General features: G+C 44.3%; 1 protein-coding gene across 3 annotated transcripts in view; it reads right to left on the bottom strand.

Moving 5' to 3' along the window:
• LOC118379148 (interleukin-1 receptor accessory protein-like 1) overlaps window positions 1–23,869 on the bottom strand; it is a 593,985-nt gene that overhangs the window by 329,008 nt on the left and 241,108 nt on the right. For all 3 annotated transcript variants that reach the window (XM_052513955.1, XM_052513957.1, XM_052513956.1), the window contains exon 3: window positions 4,979–5,258. In XM_052513955.1, coding sequence (XP_052369915.1) covers window positions 4,979–5,258 — 280 coding nt within the window. The remainder of the gene's footprint in view (window positions 1–4,978; window positions 5,259–23,869) is intronic.

The following is a 23,869-nucleotide window of genomic DNA, read 5'->3' as shown; positions in this document are numbered from 1 at the left end:
GGGTAAGAGAGAAATGAAAGGCTGTAGCAACACAGATTAAAGTGCGATAGTGTCTTTTGGAAGTAAGACTCATTCTGCTGGCATGGTTTATAAGATACAGCAATGACTCCGTCCATCCATGCTCTGCTCAAAGAATCAGATCCTAATCTCTTTCTCTCTACAACCACAACGTTCCTCTTTTGTCTCCCTCACTGTGCCCACTGCCTAATCCAAATTCAATATGTTAACATATGCGAGTGCCTTGCTACATAGGAAAATGCAAAGCTGAGTCCAAAGGAGAGCATCCTGGGATTCTGCTGCAGTGTTGTGATGATTGGGCCCGAAAAGAGGGGAGGAATTATAAGTCATATCTCCATAATGACAGTGTACGCTATTGGGATCTGTTTTACTACGTGTGTCAACACAGCAACAATATCTACCACAATATTGTACAGCAGGGGGTAACTTGATGAGAAATGTTGAGGGGTTTAAAAGTGTGTATATTGTGTCTGGGATTGGTGTCATTTGGGGACAGTGATATGTTGAATAGATAAACACTGAAAGGAACATCTCTCAGAATCAAAGGGTGATTTTAAGTCTAAGCCAAATCGCAGGTTGATTCTATATACAGCAGTTCTATACATTTAAGAACATTTCCATTGAAGTATTGAACCTGAAAGAGGAAGTTGAGGAGAGCATTGTATAGGCCACTACAGACATGGGATTTCTCTCTCTTTAAGGTACAGTAGGTTTTCCCAGCTCTAACTGGCCGACACTTTGCTGTCCACTAAAAACAACCTACAATGAAGCGAACTAATGAGCCATTCAAGAAAAGACGTCCTTAACCGAAGAGGTTAATAAGTTATTACTATTTATTAATACACAATACTGTAACACGTTTTCTCTTTTCACTACCACAGGCTGCACAGCCAGACAGCAGCAATGCAACGTGACAAGGAAGTGTAATGTTTATTGACTTGGAAAGCAATCCAGTGATATGTTCTCTTTAGGGAGAGCTACAGAGAAAAAAAAGGCTTGTTCAATTGCAAACCTTCTTTTTCTGTTCTCTGTTCATTGTATGACTAAAATGGCAAACTTCCGACAGATACTAAAATGTCAGAGATATTCCGATGTTAATGTCTAGTGTTAATAATATGTTTCAGAAGTGGCAGTATGTTGGCATGTAGCGTACTTGGTAACAGATTTGGACTAAATGAATCCTCCAGATGAATTATGGGAGATAACATGTTTCTGTATGTCCAACATATGGAAGGGAACTAAATCTGCCTCATCACAGGGAGGGCAAGGTGAAGATACGTCTCACAGAAACACTCATGCGATGTTTGAGAGCCAAGGATTTCTACCTGGGAAACAAAATGTCACTGTCGGTTGAAAACCTTGTAACTCCATTTTATGCAAATGTTCATATTATACTTTTTTTAAACCAGTAACATCCCTCAATGTCCTCTGGATCAAATTAAGGTCCTATATCTGTAGAGCTGTGAAACACAATTTAGTGCTATTAAATAAAAGTGATATTTGATCGTTTTTTTAAGTGCGGTGTGGGATTCGGCTATCTGTCTCCCAACATGGCTGGGTTTCAGTACCTATCCTAGCCCTGGTCGTTTGCATAGCAGTTGTGGTAAAACAGTCAGGGAGTGGAGTAAGGACAGTCATGACTCTCGGACCAAGAAAGTGTATTTTAGTTAACGGGAAAATATTTCCAGAACAGTTTCTGTTTTGAAGAGAAGAGGTTTTAATCAGACAGCAACGATAAGGTATGTGCACTCTCCAGCCAATCAATAACATAAATTATTCATTTGAACAATTCAATTAAAGCACATTGATGGAATTATAAAACCAGTGGGACTGCATCCAGAAGCATCTTGTCAAAACCCTAGAGAAGAACCACTTTCCTCTTCGGACGATTCCTATGGACCTGGAGATTGGTAAAGGTTGACGGCACATAGTGGCAAAGAACATAACAATGGGATTATTTCTTATGATTATAGCAGAGTAAGTGTTGCCCCTAATTGGTGTAAACAGTTGTGACGAGCTACAAAGCAACACACTCATCCAAATCAAATCTCCTGGCTCGACTATTTCGGCCTGATTACACAATAACCTCACGGTGAGTGATCGTGTTCCTCCTCAGGCATCGGCTACACAGCCTATCGCAGCACTGAATAGAATAGAGAATCATGGTAGAAGGGGGATTGGAGCTGCTCGCTAACTGCCTGCCTGCCTGTGTTAACTCTCTGAACCATGCTTGCTGGCTGACTGCCTGCCTGTGTTCCCTCTCTGAACCATGCTCGCTGGCTGACTGCCTGCCTGTGTTCACTCTCTGAACCATGCTCGCTGGCTGACTGCCTGCCTGTGTTCACTCTCTGAGCCATGCTCGCTGGCTGACTGCCTGCCTGTGTTCACTCTCTGAACCATGCTCGCTGGCTGACTGCCTGCCTGTGTTCACTCTCTGAGCCATGCTCGCTGGCTGACTGCCTGCCTGTGTTAACTCTCTGAACCATGCTCGCTGGCTGACTGCCTGCCTGTGTTCACTCTCTGAACCATGCTCGCTGGCTGACTGCCTGCCTGTGTTCCCTCTCTGAGCCATGCTCCCTGGCTGACTGCCTGCCTGTGTTAACTCTCTGAACCATGCTCGCTGGCTGACTGCCTGCCTGTGTTCACTCTCTGAACCATGCTCGCTGGCTGACTGCCTGCCTGTGTTCCCTCTCTGAACCATGCTCGCTGGCTGACTGCCTGCCTGCCTGTGTTCACTCTCTGAACCATGCTCGCTGGCTGACTGCCTGCCTGTGTTCACTCTCTGAACCATGCTCGCTGGCTGACTGCCTGCCTGTGTTCACTCTCTGAACCATGCTCGCTGGCTGACTGCCTGCCTGTGTTCACTCTCTGAACCATGCTCGCTGGCTGACTGCCTGCCTGTGTTCACTCTCTGAACCATGCTCGCTGGCTGACTGCCTGCCTGTGTTCCCTCTCTGAACCATGCTCGCTGGCTGACTGCCTGCCTGTGTTCACTCTCTGAACCATGCTCGCTGGCTGACTGCCTGCCTGTGTTCCCTCTCTGAGCCATGCTCGCTGGCTGACTGCCTGCCTGTGTTCACTCTCTGAGCCATGCTCCCTGGCTAACTGCCTCCCTGTGTTAACTCTCTGAGCCATGCTCCCTGGCTGCGCTGCAAAGGGGCGGTTAGCTAGAGCAATGCAAGTGTTACCGCTGCTGAACGGCAGGCCAAATTCTCTCAGCTGAATTGAGGTTAAGAAGAAGAGAGGTCACACTGACTGTGCTAGTGGTGTATGTGTGTGTGTGTGTGTGTGTGTGTATGTGTATGTGTGTGTGTGTGTGTGTGTGTGTGTGTGTGTGTGTGTGTGTGTGTGTGTGTGTGTGTGTGTGTGTGTGTGTGTGTGTGTGTGTGTGTGTGTGTGTGTGTGTGTGTGTGTGTGTGTGTGTGTGTGTGTGTGTGTGTGTGTTTGTTTGTGTGTGTGTGTGTGTGTGGCAGGCGGAACCAGGGCAAACACAGCATTGGGAGTTTTTTTAAAGACCTCAAAGCCTTTATTAAAGGGACAGCTCAATCAAAACACAGAAACAACTTGATTTTCATGAGCTTCACAATCTTTCCAAAGTTGTGGGGAAACCATTCATCAGGTTTTAGAGTGTTTGGAGAAAGGAGTGGCTCTGAAACAATATGTTGGATAGACAATGGTTCCTCTCCTAGTTGAGCCAAGCAGTGTTTCTGAGCCTAAACTGCAGGTTGTTATGGTCTTCTAAGTCAAGACACCTGCTCTGACCTTCCCACTCACCTGGGTACGAACAACCTCTACAGGAAAGAAACCCTCTCTTCTATCAATATGACCTAGGAAGCCAGAAACTTTACAACATTATGGAACTCATAAATGATAATGATGTCCTCCGACGGGTGTCTTTATTCGACAAGGGGAGGAGGTACATTATCTCTCATTTTCTGTCTCTCTACACCTCTTGTTTCCTCCCCCACCACCTCTCAGCTGTGAATAACTGTCCATCTTCACATCTTTCCTCCCTCGCTCCAGACTCCATCGCTGCGTTAAAGAACAGGAGTTGAGAAGCCTAAGAGTTATGGGTCTGCCAATGACACTTAATACCTTATTGTTCCCCGGAGGAAAAACAAACAAACAACTTAAGCATGTTAAGTGAGGGAGGGCCTCTAACAGTGTGGACCCAGGTCCAACTCTCTTCTGGCTGGGGATTAGAGAATTCATTAGTAATCTGCAGGGGAGGACTTTAAAGCAGCTTGATTTATGTGCATAGGTTGCAGAAACTCCTCTCCCCCACTCTTTTACCTACAACTGCTATGTAAACAACCAGGAATAGGATAGGTACAGAAACCCAGCCATTTTGGAAGGAAGATTTCCAATTTCCACAATGCACTTCAACAACTATCAGATAAGATAGCAGTTATATTTAACAGCACTAAATTGTTCTAGGTTGACTAGATATAACAGAACACCTGACCTCAATACACAGGAACATAACAGAACAACTGACCTCAATACACAGGAACATAACAGAACAACTGACCTCAATACACAGGAACATAACAGAACAACTGACCTCAATACACAGGAACATAACAGAACAACTGACCTCAATACACAGGAACATAACAGAACAACTGACCTCAATACACAGGAACATAACAGAACAACTGACCTCAATACACAGGAACATAACAGAACAACTGACCTCAATACACAGGAACATAACAGAACAACTGACCTCAATACACAGGAACATAACAGAACAACTGACCTCAATACACAGGAACATAACAGAACAACTGACCTCAATACACAGGAACATAACAGAACAACTGACCTCAATACACAGGAACATAACAGAACAACTGACCTCAATACACAGGAACATAACAGAACAACTGACCTCAATACACAGGAACATAACAGAACAACTGACCTCAATACACAGGAACATAACAGAACAACTGACCTCAATACACAGGAATAGTGTCCAACGTCTTGGAGCTCGGTGGGTCTAAACCAGATAGCGTCCTCCTCCTTGTTCATTCTGATGCCGTCGAAAGAGATAGGCTCCTCAAAGTCTCCGTGTCCTGTACTTTTATACCACATAAGGCTTAGTCCCACACTCTGGGAGTGGGTGTAGTTCGCTCTGATGTATCCATAGAATAAAGCACATTTAATCCGCACCGGTTCCCCCAAAAGCACTTTGTATTTCAAGTAGTCCACTGACCAATCCGTGCAGTCGTCCACTGAGGAGAAAGGGGAGAGGGAAAGGTAGATTAATAGGACTGTCATAAGAGCGTCATAAAAGTGTTATAATGACACGATATAAGCACATTTGTTTCCTAACACAGGAAAACAAGGTGAAATATGCTGATCATTTAAATAGTATTTGGCGCTGGGAAGTGGGATCAGAGTCAAATAAATGACTGGCATTAGTTAAGTCTCTATGTGCATTGCCAGTATTGATTTGACCATCATGAATCAGGAAGTAATAATTGTAACAATTGTTTACAGTAGCATTTTCATCTCATCCAACCTATCACCCCTCTCTAAGCTATTTCCACCACACAGGAACAGTAGAAAATATGTAGACAGAATGGAACACATAAAAGAAGAGGATAGAGTAGTAGCTGTGGTTGCCGGGGCCTACAGCTGTCTGCTCACCCAGCCGTGCTAGAGCACTAGCACCAGCTGTGACCTAGTCAGAGCCGGGGCAGCGAGAGCCAATGGGAGGGCAGAGTCAGGAGTAAACACACGACCACTCGCACCCGGAACGAGGACGAGGAGCCAGGAGCACACGGCGGTTGACAGACAGGGGTGTAAAGTCCAAAAACATAGCACCACCAGACCGGGGAGGCACTGTCCTCTGAGAAACTCACTACTAAAAAGTAGCACCTCTGTATTTAAACGGTATGAAGCATTTTCTGCCATATTACCCTTATTGTATAACAATATTAGACTTCCCAAAGCATCATTCATCCTCTCTCCAGACATGCACACATACTACATCCAGATGTATTAGTCTGTATTACAGACTCTTTAACATCAATCTAACATAATGATTACATACAGGCCCTGTTGTCAGAGCTATCCACTTCCATCCTAATGGACAACTCTGGACACTCATTCACATTAAACTGCAATAGAAAACAAGAGAATTTCTCAGCGCACATACTGAACTGCCTTCAGTGTCCTCTTTCAATACCACAAATGTCAATGTTCAGGGAATAAATGAAAAATACCTTCCTGATATTGGCCAGCTACAGGTAGAGGCTGGGGGTCACTGAAGGTTTATCACCATTATGATATCTCATATAGTAGTCGCCGACCACCAGCCAATCATATCATATCATATCCCCATTAGGTACCTCATCAATTGGAAAATACCTGAATTGATTCGGTTGGTTTGCATATTTATTTTGGATCGTTGGGTTGTCTGTCTGTCACCCACACAGTTGCCTACCTCAAGGAGCACTGAAGGGACGGAACAAGAGTTCCAGGGGCCCCCAGCCATACACACACAAATACACACACACACACACACATGCATGCACACACACAGTGAAAAGGCTGTCGAAATCAGAGTTTTCATGTAGGCTTCCGGGCTGTGGATGCTAGCTTCTGTCCTCCTCTGGGTACATTGACTTCAACACAAAACTTGGAGGCTTGTCTTTCTCACCCCCTTCAATAGACTTACACAGTAATTATGACAACTTCTGGAGGACGTCCTGCAACCGATCAGAACTCTCGCAGCATAAACTGACATGATGTCCACCCAATCAAATGATCAGAGAATGAATCTAGTACTGAAAGCATAAGCTACAACTAGCTAGCACTGCAGTGCATTTAAAGTGTGGTGAGTAGTTCACTCAAAGAAAGAAAAATAAAATAGTTTAACAGTTTTTAATAAATTAATTCCTTCCAAAATTAAGAACAAGTGAGAGAGAGAGAGCGAGAGAGCGCAAGCTACATTTCATAGTAAATACTTGTTTCACTTTCAATTACTTAGCTAGCATCGAATGCAGCTAGATAGTTTAGCCAACTCAAACACCTGGCTCAAACAGAGAGGTATGCTATGTTGGCGAGCTGACTATGTCTATCCAACACTGGAAGTCTTACAAGTCAATATAAGCTTTTAGTTGTATTAATTTATTGCTGACGGGGCCCACCGGTGTAACTGCTAAACTGCTTGTTGCTGACTGTACACTGTACTGCATGACTGTATCGAGATTACTAACATGTTAGTTCTAGTAGCTAAACTCAGCAAAAAAAGAAACGTCCTCTCACTATCAACTGCATTTATTTTTAGCAAACTTAACATGTGTAAATATTTGTATGAACATAACAAGATTCAACAACTGAGACATAAACTGAACAAGTTCCAAAGATATGTGATTAACAGGCATTCATGTGTCCCTGAACAAGGGGGGGAGGGGTCAAAATCAAAAGTAACAGTCAGTATCTGGTGTGGCCACGAGCTACATTAAGTACTGCAGTGCATCTCCTCCTCATGTACTGCACCAGATTTGCCAGTTATTGCTGTGAGATATTACCCCACTCTTCCACCAAGGCACCTGCAAGTTCCCAGACTTTTCTGGGGGGAATGGCCAAGCCCTCACCCTCCGTTCCAACAGGTCCCAGGCATGATCAATGGGAATGAGATCCGGGCTCTTCGCTGGCCATGGCAAAACACTGACATTTCTGTCTTGTATGAAATCACGCACAGAACGAGCAGTATGGCTGGTGGCATTGTCATGCTGAAGGATCATGTCAGGATGAGCCTGCAGGAAGGGTAACACATGAGGGAGGAGGAGGTCTTTCCTGTAACGCACAGCATTGATTGCCTGCAATGACAACAAGCTCAGTCCGAGGATACTGTGACACACCGCCCCAGACCATGACGGACCCTCCACCTCCAAATCGACCCCGCTCCAGAGTACAGACCTCGGTGTAATGCTCGTTCCTTCGACGATAAAGGCGAATCCGACCATCACCCCTGGTGAGACAAAACCACAACTCATCAGTGAAGAGCACTTTTTGCTAGTCCTGTCTGGTCCAACGACAGTTGGTTTGTGCCCATAGGCGACGTTGTTGCCGGTGATGTCTGGTAGGACCTGCCTTACATCAAGCCTACAAGCCCTCAGTCCAGCCTCTCTCAGCCTATTGTGGACCGTCTGAGCACTGATGGAGGGATTGTGTGTTCCTGGTGTAACTCGGGCAGTTGTTGTTGCCATCCTGTACCTGTCCTGCAGGTGTGATGTTCAGATATATCGATCCTGTGCAGGTGTTGTTACACGTGGTCTGCCACTGCGAGGACGATCAGCTGTCCGTCCTGTCTCCCTGTAACGCCTCACAGTACAGACATTGCAATTTATTGCCCTGGCCACATCTGCAGTCCTCATGCCTCCTTGCAGCATGCCTAAGGCACATTCACGCAGATGAGCAGGGACCCTGGGCATCTTTCTTTTGGTGTTTTTTTGAAGTCTTTTTTTAGAAAGGCCTCTTTAGTATCCTAAGTTTTCATAACTGTGACCTTAATTGCCTACCGTCTGTAAGCTGTTAGTGCCTTAACGACCGTTCCACAAGTGCATGTTCATTAATTGTTTATGGTTCATTGAACAAGCATGGGAAATAGTGTTTAAACCCTTTGCAAAGAGGATCTGTGAAGTTATTTGCGATTTTTACAAATTATCTTTGAAAGACAGGTTCCTGAAAAAGGGACATTTCTTTTTTTTGCTGAGTTTATGTTGACTATGACGTGACAATGATATAGGCTGTGTGTAGCGGTTAGAGGTTATGATATGAAGGTTTGGCTTGGAAAAGTTGTTTTGCCTGGTCACAGACAGCTGATGTGGTGTGCACTGAAGTCCACAAGCGAAGGGAAAAGTGGAGAGGAGGAGAGTGCGTAGATACTTGCGAGAATAAATTATAAACGCAACGAACTGTTTGTGTGTCTGCTATGAAAGTGAACTGTGTTCGTGTGTGATCAGGGGTGTACTCATTGCGTCTCTTCTGTTGTTAAATGTTTCTAAATGGAAGCAAACGGAACGAAACGGGGATAAACATACCTGCATTTGTCCAATAGAAACTCTTGTTTGCAACTGGACTAATGATTACACCCTATATCAGCTAGATGCAGGCAAGAGTGTGCAAATCGGAATTGAATGTGTCACTGTCTGTCACCTTGATTACTGAAAATGATCTCAACCTGTGCACCTACTGTACGTGGTAAACCTTAATTCATAGGCTAGGTTGTAGCAACCTCATGATGGGTACAGGGAACATTAGAGTATCACGTAGTAGCGTAGTGCTTAAGAGTGTTGGGTGAAAAATCTATCGATGTACCCTTGAGCAAGGCACTTAACCCAAATTGCTCCTGTAAGTCACTCTGGATAAGAGCGTTTAAAACATTTAAATGTAGCCTAAACCAATCAATGTTACATTGAGCTGGGAGAATGGAATATGAATGACAGTCGTCCAATATGCTGTAATAGAAATAAGGCCATGCTCATGAAAAAATGATAATCCTCCCTCATCTTAAACACTTCTGATCTCATCTCAGTTATCCCTCATCTTAAATACCACGGATCTCATCTCAGTTATCCCTCATCTTAAATACCAATGATCTCATCTCAGTTATCCCTCATCTTAAATACCAATGATCTCATCTCAGTTATCCCTCGTCTTAAATACCAATGATCTCATCTCAGTTATCCCTCATCTTAAATACCAATGATCTCATCTCAGTTATCCCTCATCTTAAATACCACGGATCTCATCTCAGTTATCCCTCATCTTAAATACCAATGATCTCATCTCAGTTATCCCTCGTCTTAAATACCACGGATCTCATCTCAGTTATCCCTCATCTTAAATACCACGGATCTCATCTCAGTTATCCATCGTCTTAAATACCAATGATCTCATCTCAGTTATCCCTCGTCTTAAATACCAATGATCTCATCTCAGTTATCCCTCGTCTTAAATACCACGGATCTCATCTCAGTTATCCCTCATCTTAAATACCAATGATCTCATCTCAGTTATCCCTCATCTCATCTCAGTTATCCCTCATCTTAAATACCAATGATCTCATCTCAGTTATCCCTCGTCTTAAATACCACGGATCTCATCTCAGTTATCCCTCATCTTAAATACCAATGATCTCATCTCAGTTATCCCTCGTCTTAAATACCAATGATCTCATCTCAGTTATCCATCGTCTTAAATACCACGGATCTCATCTCAGTTATCCCTCATCTTAAATACCACGGATCTCATCTCAGTTATCCCTCATCTTAAATACCAATGATCTCATCTCAGTTATCCCTCGTCTTAAATACCACGGATCTCATCTCAGTTATCCCTCATCTTAAATACCACTGATCTCATCTCAGTTATCCATCGTCTTAAATACCAATGATCTCATCTCAGTTATCCCTCGTCTTAAATACCAATGATCTCATCTCAGTTATCCCTCGTCTTAAATACCACGGATCTCATCTCAGTTATCCCTCATCTTAAATACCAATGATCTCATCTCAGTTATCCCTCATCTTAAATACCACTGATCTCATCTCAGTTATCCATCGTCTTAAATACCAATGATCTCATCTCAGTTATCCCTCGTCTTAAATACCACTGATCTCATCTCAGTTATCCATCGTCTTAAATACCACTGATCTCATCTCAGTTATCCCTCGTCTTAAATACCACTGATCTCATCTCAGTTATCCCTCATCTTAAATACCACTGATCTCATCTCAGTTATCCATCGTCTTAAATACCACTGATCTCATCTCAGTTATCCATCGTCTTAAATACCACTGATCTCATCTCAGTTATCCCTCGTCTTAAATACCACTGATCTCATCTCAGTTATCCCTCGTCTTAAATACCACTGATCTCATCTCAGTTATCCCTCGTCTTAAATACCACGGATCTCATCTCAGTTATCCCTCGTCTTAAATACCACTGATCTCATCTCAGTTATCCCTCAAATACCACGGATCTCATCTCAGTTATCCATCGTCTTAAATACCACTGATCTCATCTCAGTTATCCCTCGTCTTAAATACCACGGATCTCATCTCAGTTATCCCTCGTCTTAAATACCACTGATCTCATCTCAGTTATCCATCGTCTTAAATACCAATGATCTCATCTCAGTTATCCTCATCTTAAATACCACGGATCTCATCTCAGTTATCCCTCATCTTAAATACCAATGATCTCATCTCAGTTATCCCTCGTCTTAAATACCACGGATCTCATCTCAGTTATCCCTCATCTTAAATACCACTGATCTCATCTCAGTTATCCATCGTCTTAAATACCAATGATCTCATCTCAGTTATCCCTCGTCTTAAATACCAATGATCTCATCTCAGTTATCCCTCGTCTTAAATACCACGGATCTCATCTCAGTTATCCCTCATCTTAAATACCAATGATCTCATCTCAGTTATCCCTCATCTTAAATACCACTGATCTCATCTCAGTTATCCATCGTCTTAAATACCAATGATCTCATCTCAGTTATCCCTCGTCTTAAATACCACTGATCTCATCTCAGTTATCCATCGTCTTAAATACCACTGATCTCATCTCAGTTATCCCTCGTCTTAAATACCACTGATCTCATCTCAGTTATCCCTCATCTTAAATACCACTGATCTCATCTCAGTTATCCATCGTCTTAAATACCACTGATCTCATCTCAGTTATCCATCGTCTTAAATACCACTGATCTCATCTCAGTTATCCCTCGTCTTAAATACCACGGATCTCATCTCAGTTATCCCTCGTCTTAAATACCACTGATCTCATCTCAGTTATCCCTCGTCTTAAATACCACGGATCTCATCTCAGTTATCCCTCGTCTTAAATACCACTGATCTCATCTCAGTTATCCCTCGTCTTAAATACCACGGATCTCATCTCAGTTATCCATCGTCTTAAATACCAATGATCTCATCTCAGTTATCCCTCGTCTTAAATACCACGGATCTCAACTCAGTTATCCCTCGTCTTAAATACCACTGATCTCATCTCAGTTATCCATCGTCTTAAATACCAATGATCTCATCTCAGTTATCCCTCATCTTAAATACCACGGATCTCAACTAAGTTATCCCTCGTCTTAAATACCACTGATCTCATCTCAGTTATCCCTCGTCTTAAATACCAATGATCTCATCTCAGTTATCCATCGTCTTAAATACCACTGATCTCATCTCAGTTATCCATCGTCTTAAATACCACGGATCTCATCTCAGTTATCCCTCGTCTTAAATACCACTGATCTCATCTCAGTTATCCATCGTCTTAAATACCACTGATCTCATCTCAGTTATCCCTCGTCTTAAATACCAATGATCTCATCTCAGTTATCCCTCATCTTAAATACCACGGATCTCAACTCAGTTATCCCTCGTCTTAAATACCACTGATCTCATCTCAGTTATCCCTCGTCTTAAATACCAATGATCTCATCTCAGTTATCCATCGTCTTAAATACCACGGATCTCATCTCAGTTATCCCTCGTCTTAAATACCAATGATCTCATCTCAGTTATCCATCGTCTTAAATACCAATGATCTCATCTCAGTTATCCCTCGTCTTAAATACCAATGATCTCATCTCAGTTATCCCTCATCTTAAATACCACTGATCTCATCTCAGTTATCCCTCATCTTAAATACCACTGATCTCATCTCAGTTATCCCTCGTCTTAAATACCACTGATCTCATCTCAGTTATCCCTCGTCTTAAATACCACTGATCTCATCTCAGTTATCCCTCATCTTAAATACCACTGATCTCATCTCAGTTATCCCTTGTCTTAAATACCACTGATCTCATCTCAGTTATCCCTCATCTTAAATACCAATGATCTCATCTCAGTTATCCCTCGTCTTAAATACCACGGATCTCATCTCAGTTATCCCTCGTCTTAAATACCAATGATCTCATCTCAGTTATCCCTCGTCTTAAATACCACGGATCTCATCTCAGTTATCCCTCTTCTTAAATACCACTGATGCCATCTCAGTTATCCATCGTCTTAAATACCACGGATCTCATCTCAGTTATCCCTCGTCTTAAATACCACTGATCTCATCTCAGTTATCCCTCGTCTTAAATACCACGGATCTCATCTCAGTTATCCCTCGTCTTAAATACCACTGATCTCATCTCAGTTATCCCTCGTCTTAAATACCACGGATCTCATCTCAGTTATCCATCGTCTTAAATACCACTGATCTCATCTCAGTTATCCCTCGTCTTAAATACCACGGATCTCATCTCAGCTATCCCTCGTCTTAAATACCACGGATCTCATCTCAGTTATCCATCGTCTTAAATACCACGGATCTCATGTCAGTTATCCCTCGTCTTAAATACCACTGATCTCATCTCAGTTATCCCTCGTCTTAAATACCAATGATCTCATCTCAGTTATCCATCGTCTTAAATACCAATGATCTCATCTCAGTTATCCCTCGTCTTAAATACCAATGATCTCATCTCAGTTATCCCTCGTCTTAAATACCAATGATCTCATCTCAGTTATCCATCGTCTTAAATACCAATGATCTCATCTCAGTTATCCCTCGTCTTAAATACCAATGATCTCATCTCAGTTATCCCTCATCTTAAATACCAATGATCTCATCTCAGTTATCCCTCGTCTTAAATACCACGGATCTCATCTCAGTTATCCCTCGTCTTAAATACCAATGATCCCATCTCAGTTATCCCTCGTCTTAAATACCAATGATCTCATCTCAGTTATCCATCATCTTAAATACCACTGATCTCATCTCAGTTATCCCTCGTCTTAAATACCAATGATCTCATCTCAGTTATCCCTCGTCTTAAATACCACGGATCTCATCTCAGTTATCCCTCATCTTAAATACCAATGATCTCATCTCAGTTATCCCTCGTCTTAAATACCACTGATCTCATCTCAGTTATCCCTCATCTTAAATACCAATGATCTCATCTCAGTTATCCCTCGTCTTAAATACCAATGATCTCATCTCAGTTATCCCTCGTCTTAAATACCAATGATCTCATCTCAGTTATCCATCGTCTTAAATACCAATGATCTCATCTCAGTTATCCCTCATCTTAAATACCAATGATCTCATCTCAGTTATCCCTCGTCTTAAATACCACTGATCTCATCTCAGTTATCCCTCATCTTAAATACCAATGATCTCATCTCAGTTATCCCTCATCTTAAATACCAATGATCTCATCTCAGTTATCCCTCGTCTTAAATACCACTGATCTCATCTCAGTTATCCCTCGTCTTAAATACCACTGATCTCATCTCAGTTATCCCTCATCTTAAATACCAATGATCTCATCTCAGTTATCCCTCGTCTTAAATACCAATGATCTCATCTCAGTTATCCCTCGTCTTAAATACCACTGATCTCATGTCAGTTATCCCTCGTCTTAAATACCACTGATCTCATCTCAGTTATCCCTCGTCTTAAATACCACGGATCTCATCTCAGTTATCCCTCGTCTTAAATACCACTGATCTCATCTCAGTTATCCATCGTCTTAAATACCACGGATCTCATCTCAGTTATCCCTCGTCTTAAATACCAATGATCTCATCTCAGTTATCCATCGTCTTAAATACCAATGATCTCATCTCAGTTATCCCTCGTCTTAAATACCAATGATCTCATCTCAGTTATCCCTCGTCTTAAATACCACGGATCTCAACTCAGTTATCCTTCCATCTTGTGCAATCCATTCCTCCCTCATCTTAAATGCCACTGATCTCAGCTTGTGCAATCCATTCCTCCCTCATCTTAAATGCCACTGATCTCAGCTTGTGCAATCTATTCCTCCATCATTCACTTGCTCTCGTTTCAACTGTCTATATCTTCCCCCCATTAAAACAGCTGGCTAGCACAGCTGCTGAGCACTCAACAGGCTTGGCTAATTGTGTCTTCATTAATGTTTTATTTACAAGAAACAACTCCGCAGCTAATTAACTGTGGGGAGGGGGGGTTGTCCTATAATTAATCCATTCCAGAGAGATAGAGTGAGAGAGTGAGAGTGAAAGTGAGCGAGAGAGAGAGAGAGAGAGAGAGAGATTAAAAATAACTCACATTTTATGAAAGCAGACACTGGATAAGCATCAATATGGCTTTTGAAACGACCATAGATTTCACAGTGGAGATCACCTGAAATCTACATCTCTATGTGTTAGTCTGTAGAGATGCTCTTCAAGTAGAGACCCAACCCCAAGCCACTTCAGGTTGGTTTAGAAGAGCAGGTAGCTAGATGATAGGGATGTAACAGTAGCAGACATTAACAGGAAGGCTGCAGTCTACAGGTCAGTCTGGGTATTGGGGGACCTTTCACAGCATGACTTACAAAAGTGTTACTTTCCTCCCCCTGTTGCCATAGGAACCCAGGAACTAACCTTGCTAATCAACGACTGACTAATTAAGCGTCGTTTGAGCACTGTAGCAATCTGTAACTAAAACAAGAAATCACAAAGACGGTTTCGCATAATTAAAAGCTAATTGCGAGAAGTCTCCTTTAGAGAACAATCTCTACCAGTCTTTAATGCACTCACAGCGTCACTCACACACTCATATTGCATTTGGATCTTTTCTTCCAATTAGAGTTTTAAATTATGAATAAACAGTCATTATGGAAAGTGAGAATTTATGAATGGTCACATAGGACTGAGCTATACTCCGTTTTATTTCCTGGCTATGTGTACACTAATGGCTATGTGTCCTGGCTATGTGTCCACTAATGGTTCTGTGTCCTGGCTATGTGTACACTAATGGCTCTGTGTCCTGGCTATGTGTACACTAATGGCTATGTGTCCTGGCTATGTGTACACTAATGGCTCTGTGTCCTGGCTATGTGTCCACTAATGGCTATGTGTCCTGGCTATGTGTACACTAATGGCTCTGTGTCCTGGCTATGTGTACACTAATGGCTATGTGTCCTGGCTATGTGTACACTAATGGCTCTGTGTCCTGGCTATGTGTACACTAATGGCTATGTGTCCTGGCTATGTGTACACTAATGGCTCTGTGTCCTGGCTATGTGTACACTAATGGCTCTGTGTCCTGGCTATGTGTACACTAATGGCTATGTGTCCTGGCTATGTGTACACTAATGGCTCTGTGTCCTGGCTATGTGTACACTAATGGCTATGTGTCCTGGCTATGTGTACACTAATGGCTCTGTGTCCTGGCTATGTGTACACTAATGGCTCTGTGTCCTGGCTATGTGTACACTAATGGCTATGTGTCCTGGCTATGTGTACACTAATGGCTATGTGTCCTGGCTATGTGTACACTAATGGCTCTGTGTCCTGGCTATGTGTACACTAATGGCTCTGTGTCCTGGCTATGTGTACACTAATGGCTATGTATCCTGGCTATGTGTACACTAATGGCTATGTGTCCTGGCTATGTGTACACTAATGGCTCTGTGTCCTGGCTATGTGTACACTAATGGCTCTGTGTCCTGGCTATGTGTCCACTAATGGCTCTGTGTCCTGGCTATGTGTACACTAATGGCTATGTGTCCTGGCTATGTGTACACTAATGGCTATGTGTCCTGGCTATGTGTACACTAATGGCTCTGTGTCCTGGCTATGTGTACACTAATGGCTCTGTGTCCTGGCTATGTGTACACTAATGGCTATGTATCCTGGCTATGTGTACACTAATGGCTATGTGTCCTGGCTATGTGTACACTAATGGCTCTGTGTCCTGGCTATGTGTCCTGGCTATGTGTACACTAATGGCTATGTGTCCTGGCTATGTGTCCACTAATGGCTCTGTGTCCTGGCTATGTGTCCACTAATGGCTCTGTGTCCTGGCTATGTGTACACTAATGGCTATGTGTCCTGGCTATGTGTACACTAATGGCTATGTGTCCTGGCTATGTGTACACTAATGGCTATGTGTCCTGGCTATGTGTACACTAATGGCTCTGTGTCCTGGCTATGTGTCCACTAATGGCTCTGTGTCCTGGCTATGTGTACACTAATGGCTATGTGTCCTGGCTATGTGTACACTAATGGCTCTGTGTCCTGGCTATGTGTACACTAATGGCTCTGTGTCCTGGCTATGTGTACACTAATGGCTATGTATCCTGGCTATGTGTACACTAATGGCTATGTGTCCTGGCTATGTGTACACTAATGGCTCTGTGTCCTGGCTATGTGTACACTAATGGCTCTGTGTCCTGGCTATGTGTCCACTAATGGCTCTGTGTCCTGGCTATGTGTACACTAATGGCTATGTGTCCTGGCTATGTGTACACTAATGGCTATGTATCCTGGCTATGTGTACACTAATGGCTATGTGTCCTGGCTATGTGTACACTAATGGCTCTGTGTCCTGGCTATGTGTACACTAATGGCTCTGTGTCCTGGCTATGTGTACACTAATGGCTATGTATCCTGGCTATGTGTACACTAATGGCTATGTGTCCTGGCTATGTGTACACTAATGGCTCTGTGTCCTGGCTATGTGTACACTAATGGCTATGTGTATACCAATGGCTATGTGTCCTGGCTATGTGTACACTAATGGCTCTGTGTCCTGGCTATGTGTACACTAATGGCTATGTGTCCTGGCTATGTGTACACTAATGGCTATGTGTCCTGGCTATGTGTACACTAATGGCTATGTGTCCTGGCTATGTGTACACTAATGGCTCTGTGTCCTGGCTATGTGTACACTAATGGCTATGTGTCCTGGCTATGTGTACACTAATGGCTCTGTGTCCTGGCTATGTGTACACTAATGGCTATGTGTCCTGGCTATGTGTACACTAATGGCTATGTGTCCTGGCTATGTGTACACTAATGGCTCTGTGTCCTGGCTATGTGTACACTAATGGCTATGTGTCCTGGCTATGTGTTCACTAATGGCTCTGTGTCCTGGCTATGTGTACACTAACGGCTATGTATCCTGGCTATGTGTACACTAATGGCTATGTGTCCTGGCTATGTGTACACTAATGGCTCTGTGTCCTGGCTATGTGTACACTAATGGTTATGTGTCCTGGCTATGTGTACACTAATGGCTATGTGTCCTGGCTATGTGTACACTAATGGCTCTGTGTCCTGGCTATGTGTACACTAATGGCTATGTGTCCTGGCTATGTGTACACTAATGGCTATGTATCCTGGCTATGTGTACACTAATGGCTCTGTGTCCTGGCTATGTGTACACTAATGGCTATGTGTCCTGGCTATGTGTCCACTAATGGCTATGTGTACACTTATGGCTATGTGTCCTGGCTATGTGTACACTAATGGCTATGTGTCCTGGCTATGTGTCCTGGCTATGTGTACACTAATGGCTCTGTGTCCTGGCTATGTGTCCTGGCTATGTGTCCTGGCTATGTGTCCACTAATGGCTATGTGTCCTGGCTATGTGTACACTAATGGCTATGTGTCCTGGCTATGTGTCCTGGCTATGTGTACACTAATGGCTCTGTGTCCTGGCTATGTGTCCACTAATGGCTATGTGTCCTGGCTATGTGTCCTGGCTATGTGTACACTAATGGCTCTGTGTCCTGGCTATGTGTACACTAATGGCTATGTGTCCTGGCTATGTGTACACTAATGGCTATGTGTCCTGGCTATGTGTACACTAATGGCTATGTGTCCTGGCTATGTGTCCTGGCTATGTGTCCTGGCTGTGTGTACACTAATGGCTCTGTGTCCTGGCTATGTGTCCACTAATGGCTCTGTGTCCTGGCTATGTGTCCACTAATGGCTCTGTGTCCTGGCTATGTGTCCACTAATGGCTCTGTGTCCTGGCTATGTGTCCACTAATGGCTCTGTGTCCTGGCTATGTGTCCACTAACGGCTCTGTGTCCTGGCTATGTGTCCACTAATGGCTCTGTGTCCTGGCTATGTGTCCACTAATGGCTCTGTGTCCTGGCTATGTGTCCACTAATGGCTATTTTATGTGTCCTGGCTCTGTGTCCTGGCTACGTGTACACTAATGGCTATGTGTCCTGGCTATGTGTCCTGGCTATGTGTACACTAATGGCTCTGTGTCCTGGCTATGTGTCCACTAATGGCTCTGTGTCCTGGCTATGTGTCCACTAACGGCTCTGTGTCCTGGCTATGTGTCCACTAATGGCTCTGTGTCCTGGCTATGTGTCCACTAATGGCTCTGTGTCCTGGCTATGTGTCCACTAATGGCTATTTTATGTGTCCTGGCTCTGTGTCCTGGCTATGTGTACACTAATGGCTATGTGTCCTGGCTATGTGTCCTGGCTATGTGTACACTAATGGCTCTGTGTCCTGGCTATGTGTCCACTAATGGCTCTGTGTCGTGGCTATTTATTTTATTTTTATTTATTTCACCTTTATTTAACCAGGTAGGCTAGTTGAGAACAAGTTCTCATTTGCAACTGCGACCTGGCCAAGATAAAGCATAGCAGTGTGAACAGACAACACAGAGTTACACATGGAGTAAACAATTTAGCAAGTCAATAACACAGTAGAAAAAAATGGGCAGTCTATATACAATGTGTGCAAAAGGCATGAGGAGGTAGGCGAATAATACAATTTTGCAGATTAACACTGGTGATAAATGATCAGATGGGCATGTACAGGTAGAGATATTGGTGTGCAAAAGAGCAGAAAAGTAAATAAATAAAAACAGTATAAAAACAGTATGGGAATGAGGTAGGTGAAAAGGGTGAGCTATTTACCAATAGACTATGTACAGCTGCAGCGATCGGTTAGCTGCTCGGATAGCTGATGTTTGAAGTTGGTGAGGGAGATAAAAGTCTCCAACTTCAGCGATTTTGCAATTCGTTCCAGTCACAGGCAGCAGAGTACTGGAACGAAAGGCGGCCAAATGAGGTGTTGGCTTTAGGGATGATCAGTGAGATACACCTGCTGGAGCGCGTGCTACGGATGGGTGTTGCCATCGTGACCAGTGAACTGAGATAAGGCGGAGCTTTACCTAGCATGGACTTGTAGATGACCTGGAGCCAGTGGGTCTGGCGACGAATATGTAGTGAGGGCCAGCCGACTAGAGCATACAAGTCGCAGTGGTGGGTGGTATAAGGTGCTTTAGTGACAAAACGGATGGCACTGTGATAGACTGCATCCAGTTTGCTGAGTAGAGTGTTGGAAGCCATTTTGTAGATGACATCGCCGAAGTCGAGGATCGGTAGGATAGTCAGTTTTACTAGGGTAAGCTTGGCAGCGTGAGTGAAGGAGGCTTTGTTGCGGAATAGAAAGCCGACTCTGGATTTGATTTTTGATTGGAGATGTTTGATGTGAGTCTGGAAGGAGAGTTTGCAGTCTAGCCAGACACCTAGGTACTTATAGATGTCCACATATTCAAGGTTGGAACCATCCAGGGTGGTGATGCTAGTCGGGCATGCGGGTGCAGGCAGCGATCGGTTGAAAAGCATGCATTTGGTTTTACTCGCGTTTAGGAGCAGTTGGAGGCCACGGAAGGAGTGCTGTATGGCATTGAAGCTCGTTTGGAGGTTGGATAGCACAGTGTCCAATGACGGGCCGAAAGTATATAGAATGGTGTCGTCTGCGTAGAGGTGGATCAGGGAATCGCCCGCAGCAAGAGCAACATCATTGATATATACAGAGAAAAGAGTCGGCCCGAGAATTGAACCCTGTGGCACCCCCATAGAGACTGCCAGAGGACCGGACAGCATGCCCTCCGATTTGACACACTGAACTCTGTCTGCAAAGTAATTGGTGAACCAGGCAAGGCAGTCATCCGAAAAACCGAGGCTGTTGAGTCTGCCGATAAGAATTTGGTGATTGACAGAGTCGAAAGCCTTGGCGAGGTCGATGAAGACGGCTGCACAGTACTGTCTTTTATCGATGGCGGTTATGATATCATTTAGTACCTTGAGTGTGGCTGAGGTGCACCCGTGACCGGCTCGGAAACCAGATTGCACAGCGGAGAAGGTACGGTGGGATTCGAGATGGTCAGTGACCTGTTTGTTGACTTGGCTTTCGAAGACCTTAGATAGGCAGGGCAGGATGGATATAGGTCTATAGCAGTTTGGGTCCAGGGTGTCTCCCCCTTTGAAGAGGGGGATGACTGCGGCAGCTTTCCAATCCTTGGGGATCTCAGACGATATGAAAGAGAGGTTGAACAGGCTGGTAATAGGGGTTGCGACAATGGCGGCAGATAGTTTCAGAAATAGCGGGTCCAGATTATCAAGCCCAGCTGATTTGTACGGGTCCAGGTTTTGCAGCTCTTTCAGAACATCTGCTATCTGGATTTGGGTAACTAATGGCTCTGTGTCCTGGCTATGTGTACACTAATGGCTATGTGTCCTGGCTATGTGTCCTGGCTATGTGTCCTGGCTGTGTGTCCACTAATGGCTCTGTGTCCTGGCTATGTGTCCACTAATGGCTATGTGTCCTGGCTATGTGTCCACTAATGGCTCTGTGTCCTGGCTATGTGTACACTAATGGCTCTGTGTCCTGGCTATGTGTACACTAATGGCTATGTGTCCTGGCTATGTGTACACTAATGGCTATGTGTCCTGGCTATGTGTCCACTAATGGCTCTGTGTCCTGGCTATGTGTACACTAATGGCTCTGTGTCCTGGCTATGTGTACACTGATGGCTCTGTGTCCTGGCTATGTGTACACTAATGGCTCTGTGTCCTGGCTATGTGTACACTAATGGCTATGTGTCCTGGCTATGTGTACACTAATGGCTCTGTGTCCTGGCTATGTGTACACTAATGGCTCTGTGTCCTGGCTATGTGTACACTAATGGCTATGTGTCCTGGTTATGTGTCCTGGCTATGTGTACACTAATGGCTCTGTGTCCTGGCTATGTGTACACTAATGGCTATGTGTCCTGGCTATGTGTACACTAATGGCTATGTGTCCTGGCTATGTGTCCACTAATGGTTCTGTGTCCTGGCTATGTGTCCACTAATGGCTCTGTGTCCTGGCTATGTGTACACTAATGGCTCTGTGTCCTGGCTATGTGTACACTAATGGCTATGTGTCCTGGCTATGTGTACACTAATGGCTCTGTGTCCTGGCTATGTGTACACTAATGGCTATGTGTCCTGGCTATGTGTACACTAATGGCTCTGTGTCCTGGCTATGTGTACACTAATGGCTATGTGTCCTGGCTATGTGTACACTAATGGCTCTGTGTCCTGGCTATGTGTACACTAATGGCTATGTGTCCTGGCTATGTGTACACTAATGGCTATGTGTCCTGGCTATGTGTACACTAATGGCTCTGTGTCCTGGCTATGTGTACACTAATGGCTATGTGTCCTGGCTATGTGTCCTGGCTATGTGTCCTGGCTGTGTGTACACTAATGGCTCTGTGTCCTGGCTATGTGTCCACTAATGGCTCTGTGTCCTGGCTATGTGTCCACTAATGGCTCTGTGTCCTGGCTATGTGTCCACTAATGGCTCTGTGTCCTGGCTATGTGTCCACTAATGGCTCTGTGTCCTGGCTATGTGTCCACTAACGGCTCTGTGTCCTGGCTATGTGTCCACTAATGGCTCTGTGTCCTGGCTATGTGTCCACTAATGGCTCTGTGTCCTGGCTATGTGTCCACTAATGGCTCTGTGTCCTGGCTATGTGTCCACTAATGGCTATTTTATGTGTCCTGGCTCTGTGTCCTGGCTATGTGTACACTAATGGCTATGTGTCCTGGCTATGTGTCCTGGCTATGTGTACACTAATGGCTCTGTGTCCTGGCTATGTGTCCACTAATGGCTCTGTGTCGTGGCTATGTGTACACTAATGGCTCTGTGTCCACTAATGGCTCTGTGTCCTGGCTATGTGTCCACTAATGGCTCTGTGTCCTGGCTATGTGTCCACTAATGGCTCTGTGTCCTGGCTATGTGTCCACTAATGGCTCTGTGTCCTGGCTATGTGTACACTAATGGCTCTGTGTCCTGGCTATGTGTACACTAATGGCTATGTGTCCTGGCTATGTGTACACTAATGGCTCTGTGTCCTGGCTATGAGTACACTAATGGCTCTGTGTCCTGGCTATGTGTCCACTAATGGCTATTTTATGTGTCCTGGCTCTGTGTCCTGGCTATGTGTACACTAATGGCTATGTGTCCTGGCTATGTGTCCTGGCTATGTGTACACTAATGGCTCTGTGTCCTGGCTATGTGTCCACTAATGGCTCTGTGTCGTGGCTATGTGTACACTAATGGCTCTGTGTCCACTAATGGCTCTGTGTCCTGGCTATGTGTCCACTAATGGCTCTGTGTCCTGGCTATGTGTCCACTAATGGCTCTGTGTCCTGGCTATGTGTCCACTAATGGCTCTGTGTCCTGGCTATGTGTACACTAATGGCTCTGTGTCCTGGCTATGTGTACACTAATGGCTATGTGTCCTGGCTATGTGTCCACTAATGGCTCTGTGTCCTGGCTATGAGTACACTAATGGCTCTGTGTCCTGGCTATGTGTACACTAATGGCTCTGTGTCCTGGCTATGTGTACACTAATGGCTCTGTGTCCTGGCTATGTGTACACTAATGGCTATGTGTCCTGGCTATGTGTACACTAATGGCTCTGTGTCCTGGCTATGTGTACACTAATGGCTCTGTGTCCTGGCTATGTGTACACTAATGGCTATGTGTCCTAATGGCTATGTGTCCTGGCTATGTGTCCACTAATGGCTCTGTGTCCTGGCTATGTGTACACTAATGGCTCTGTGTCCTGGCTATGTGTACACTAATGGCTATGTGTCCTGGCTATGTGTACACTAATGGCTCTGTGTCCTGGCTATGTGTACACTAATGGCTATGTGTCCTGGCTATGTGTACACTAATGGCTCTGT

The sequence above is a fragment of the Oncorhynchus keta genome, unplaced genomic scaffold, assembly GCF_023373465.1.
Source record: "Oncorhynchus keta strain PuntledgeMale-10-30-2019 unplaced genomic scaffold, Oket_V2 Un_scaffold_14384_pilon_pilon, whole genome shotgun sequence".
Lineage (NCBI taxonomy): Eukaryota > Metazoa > Chordata > Actinopteri > Salmoniformes > Salmonidae > Oncorhynchus > Oncorhynchus keta.
Note: the sequence above shows the minus strand (reverse complement) of the source record. Positions and strands in the feature narration are given on the sequence as shown.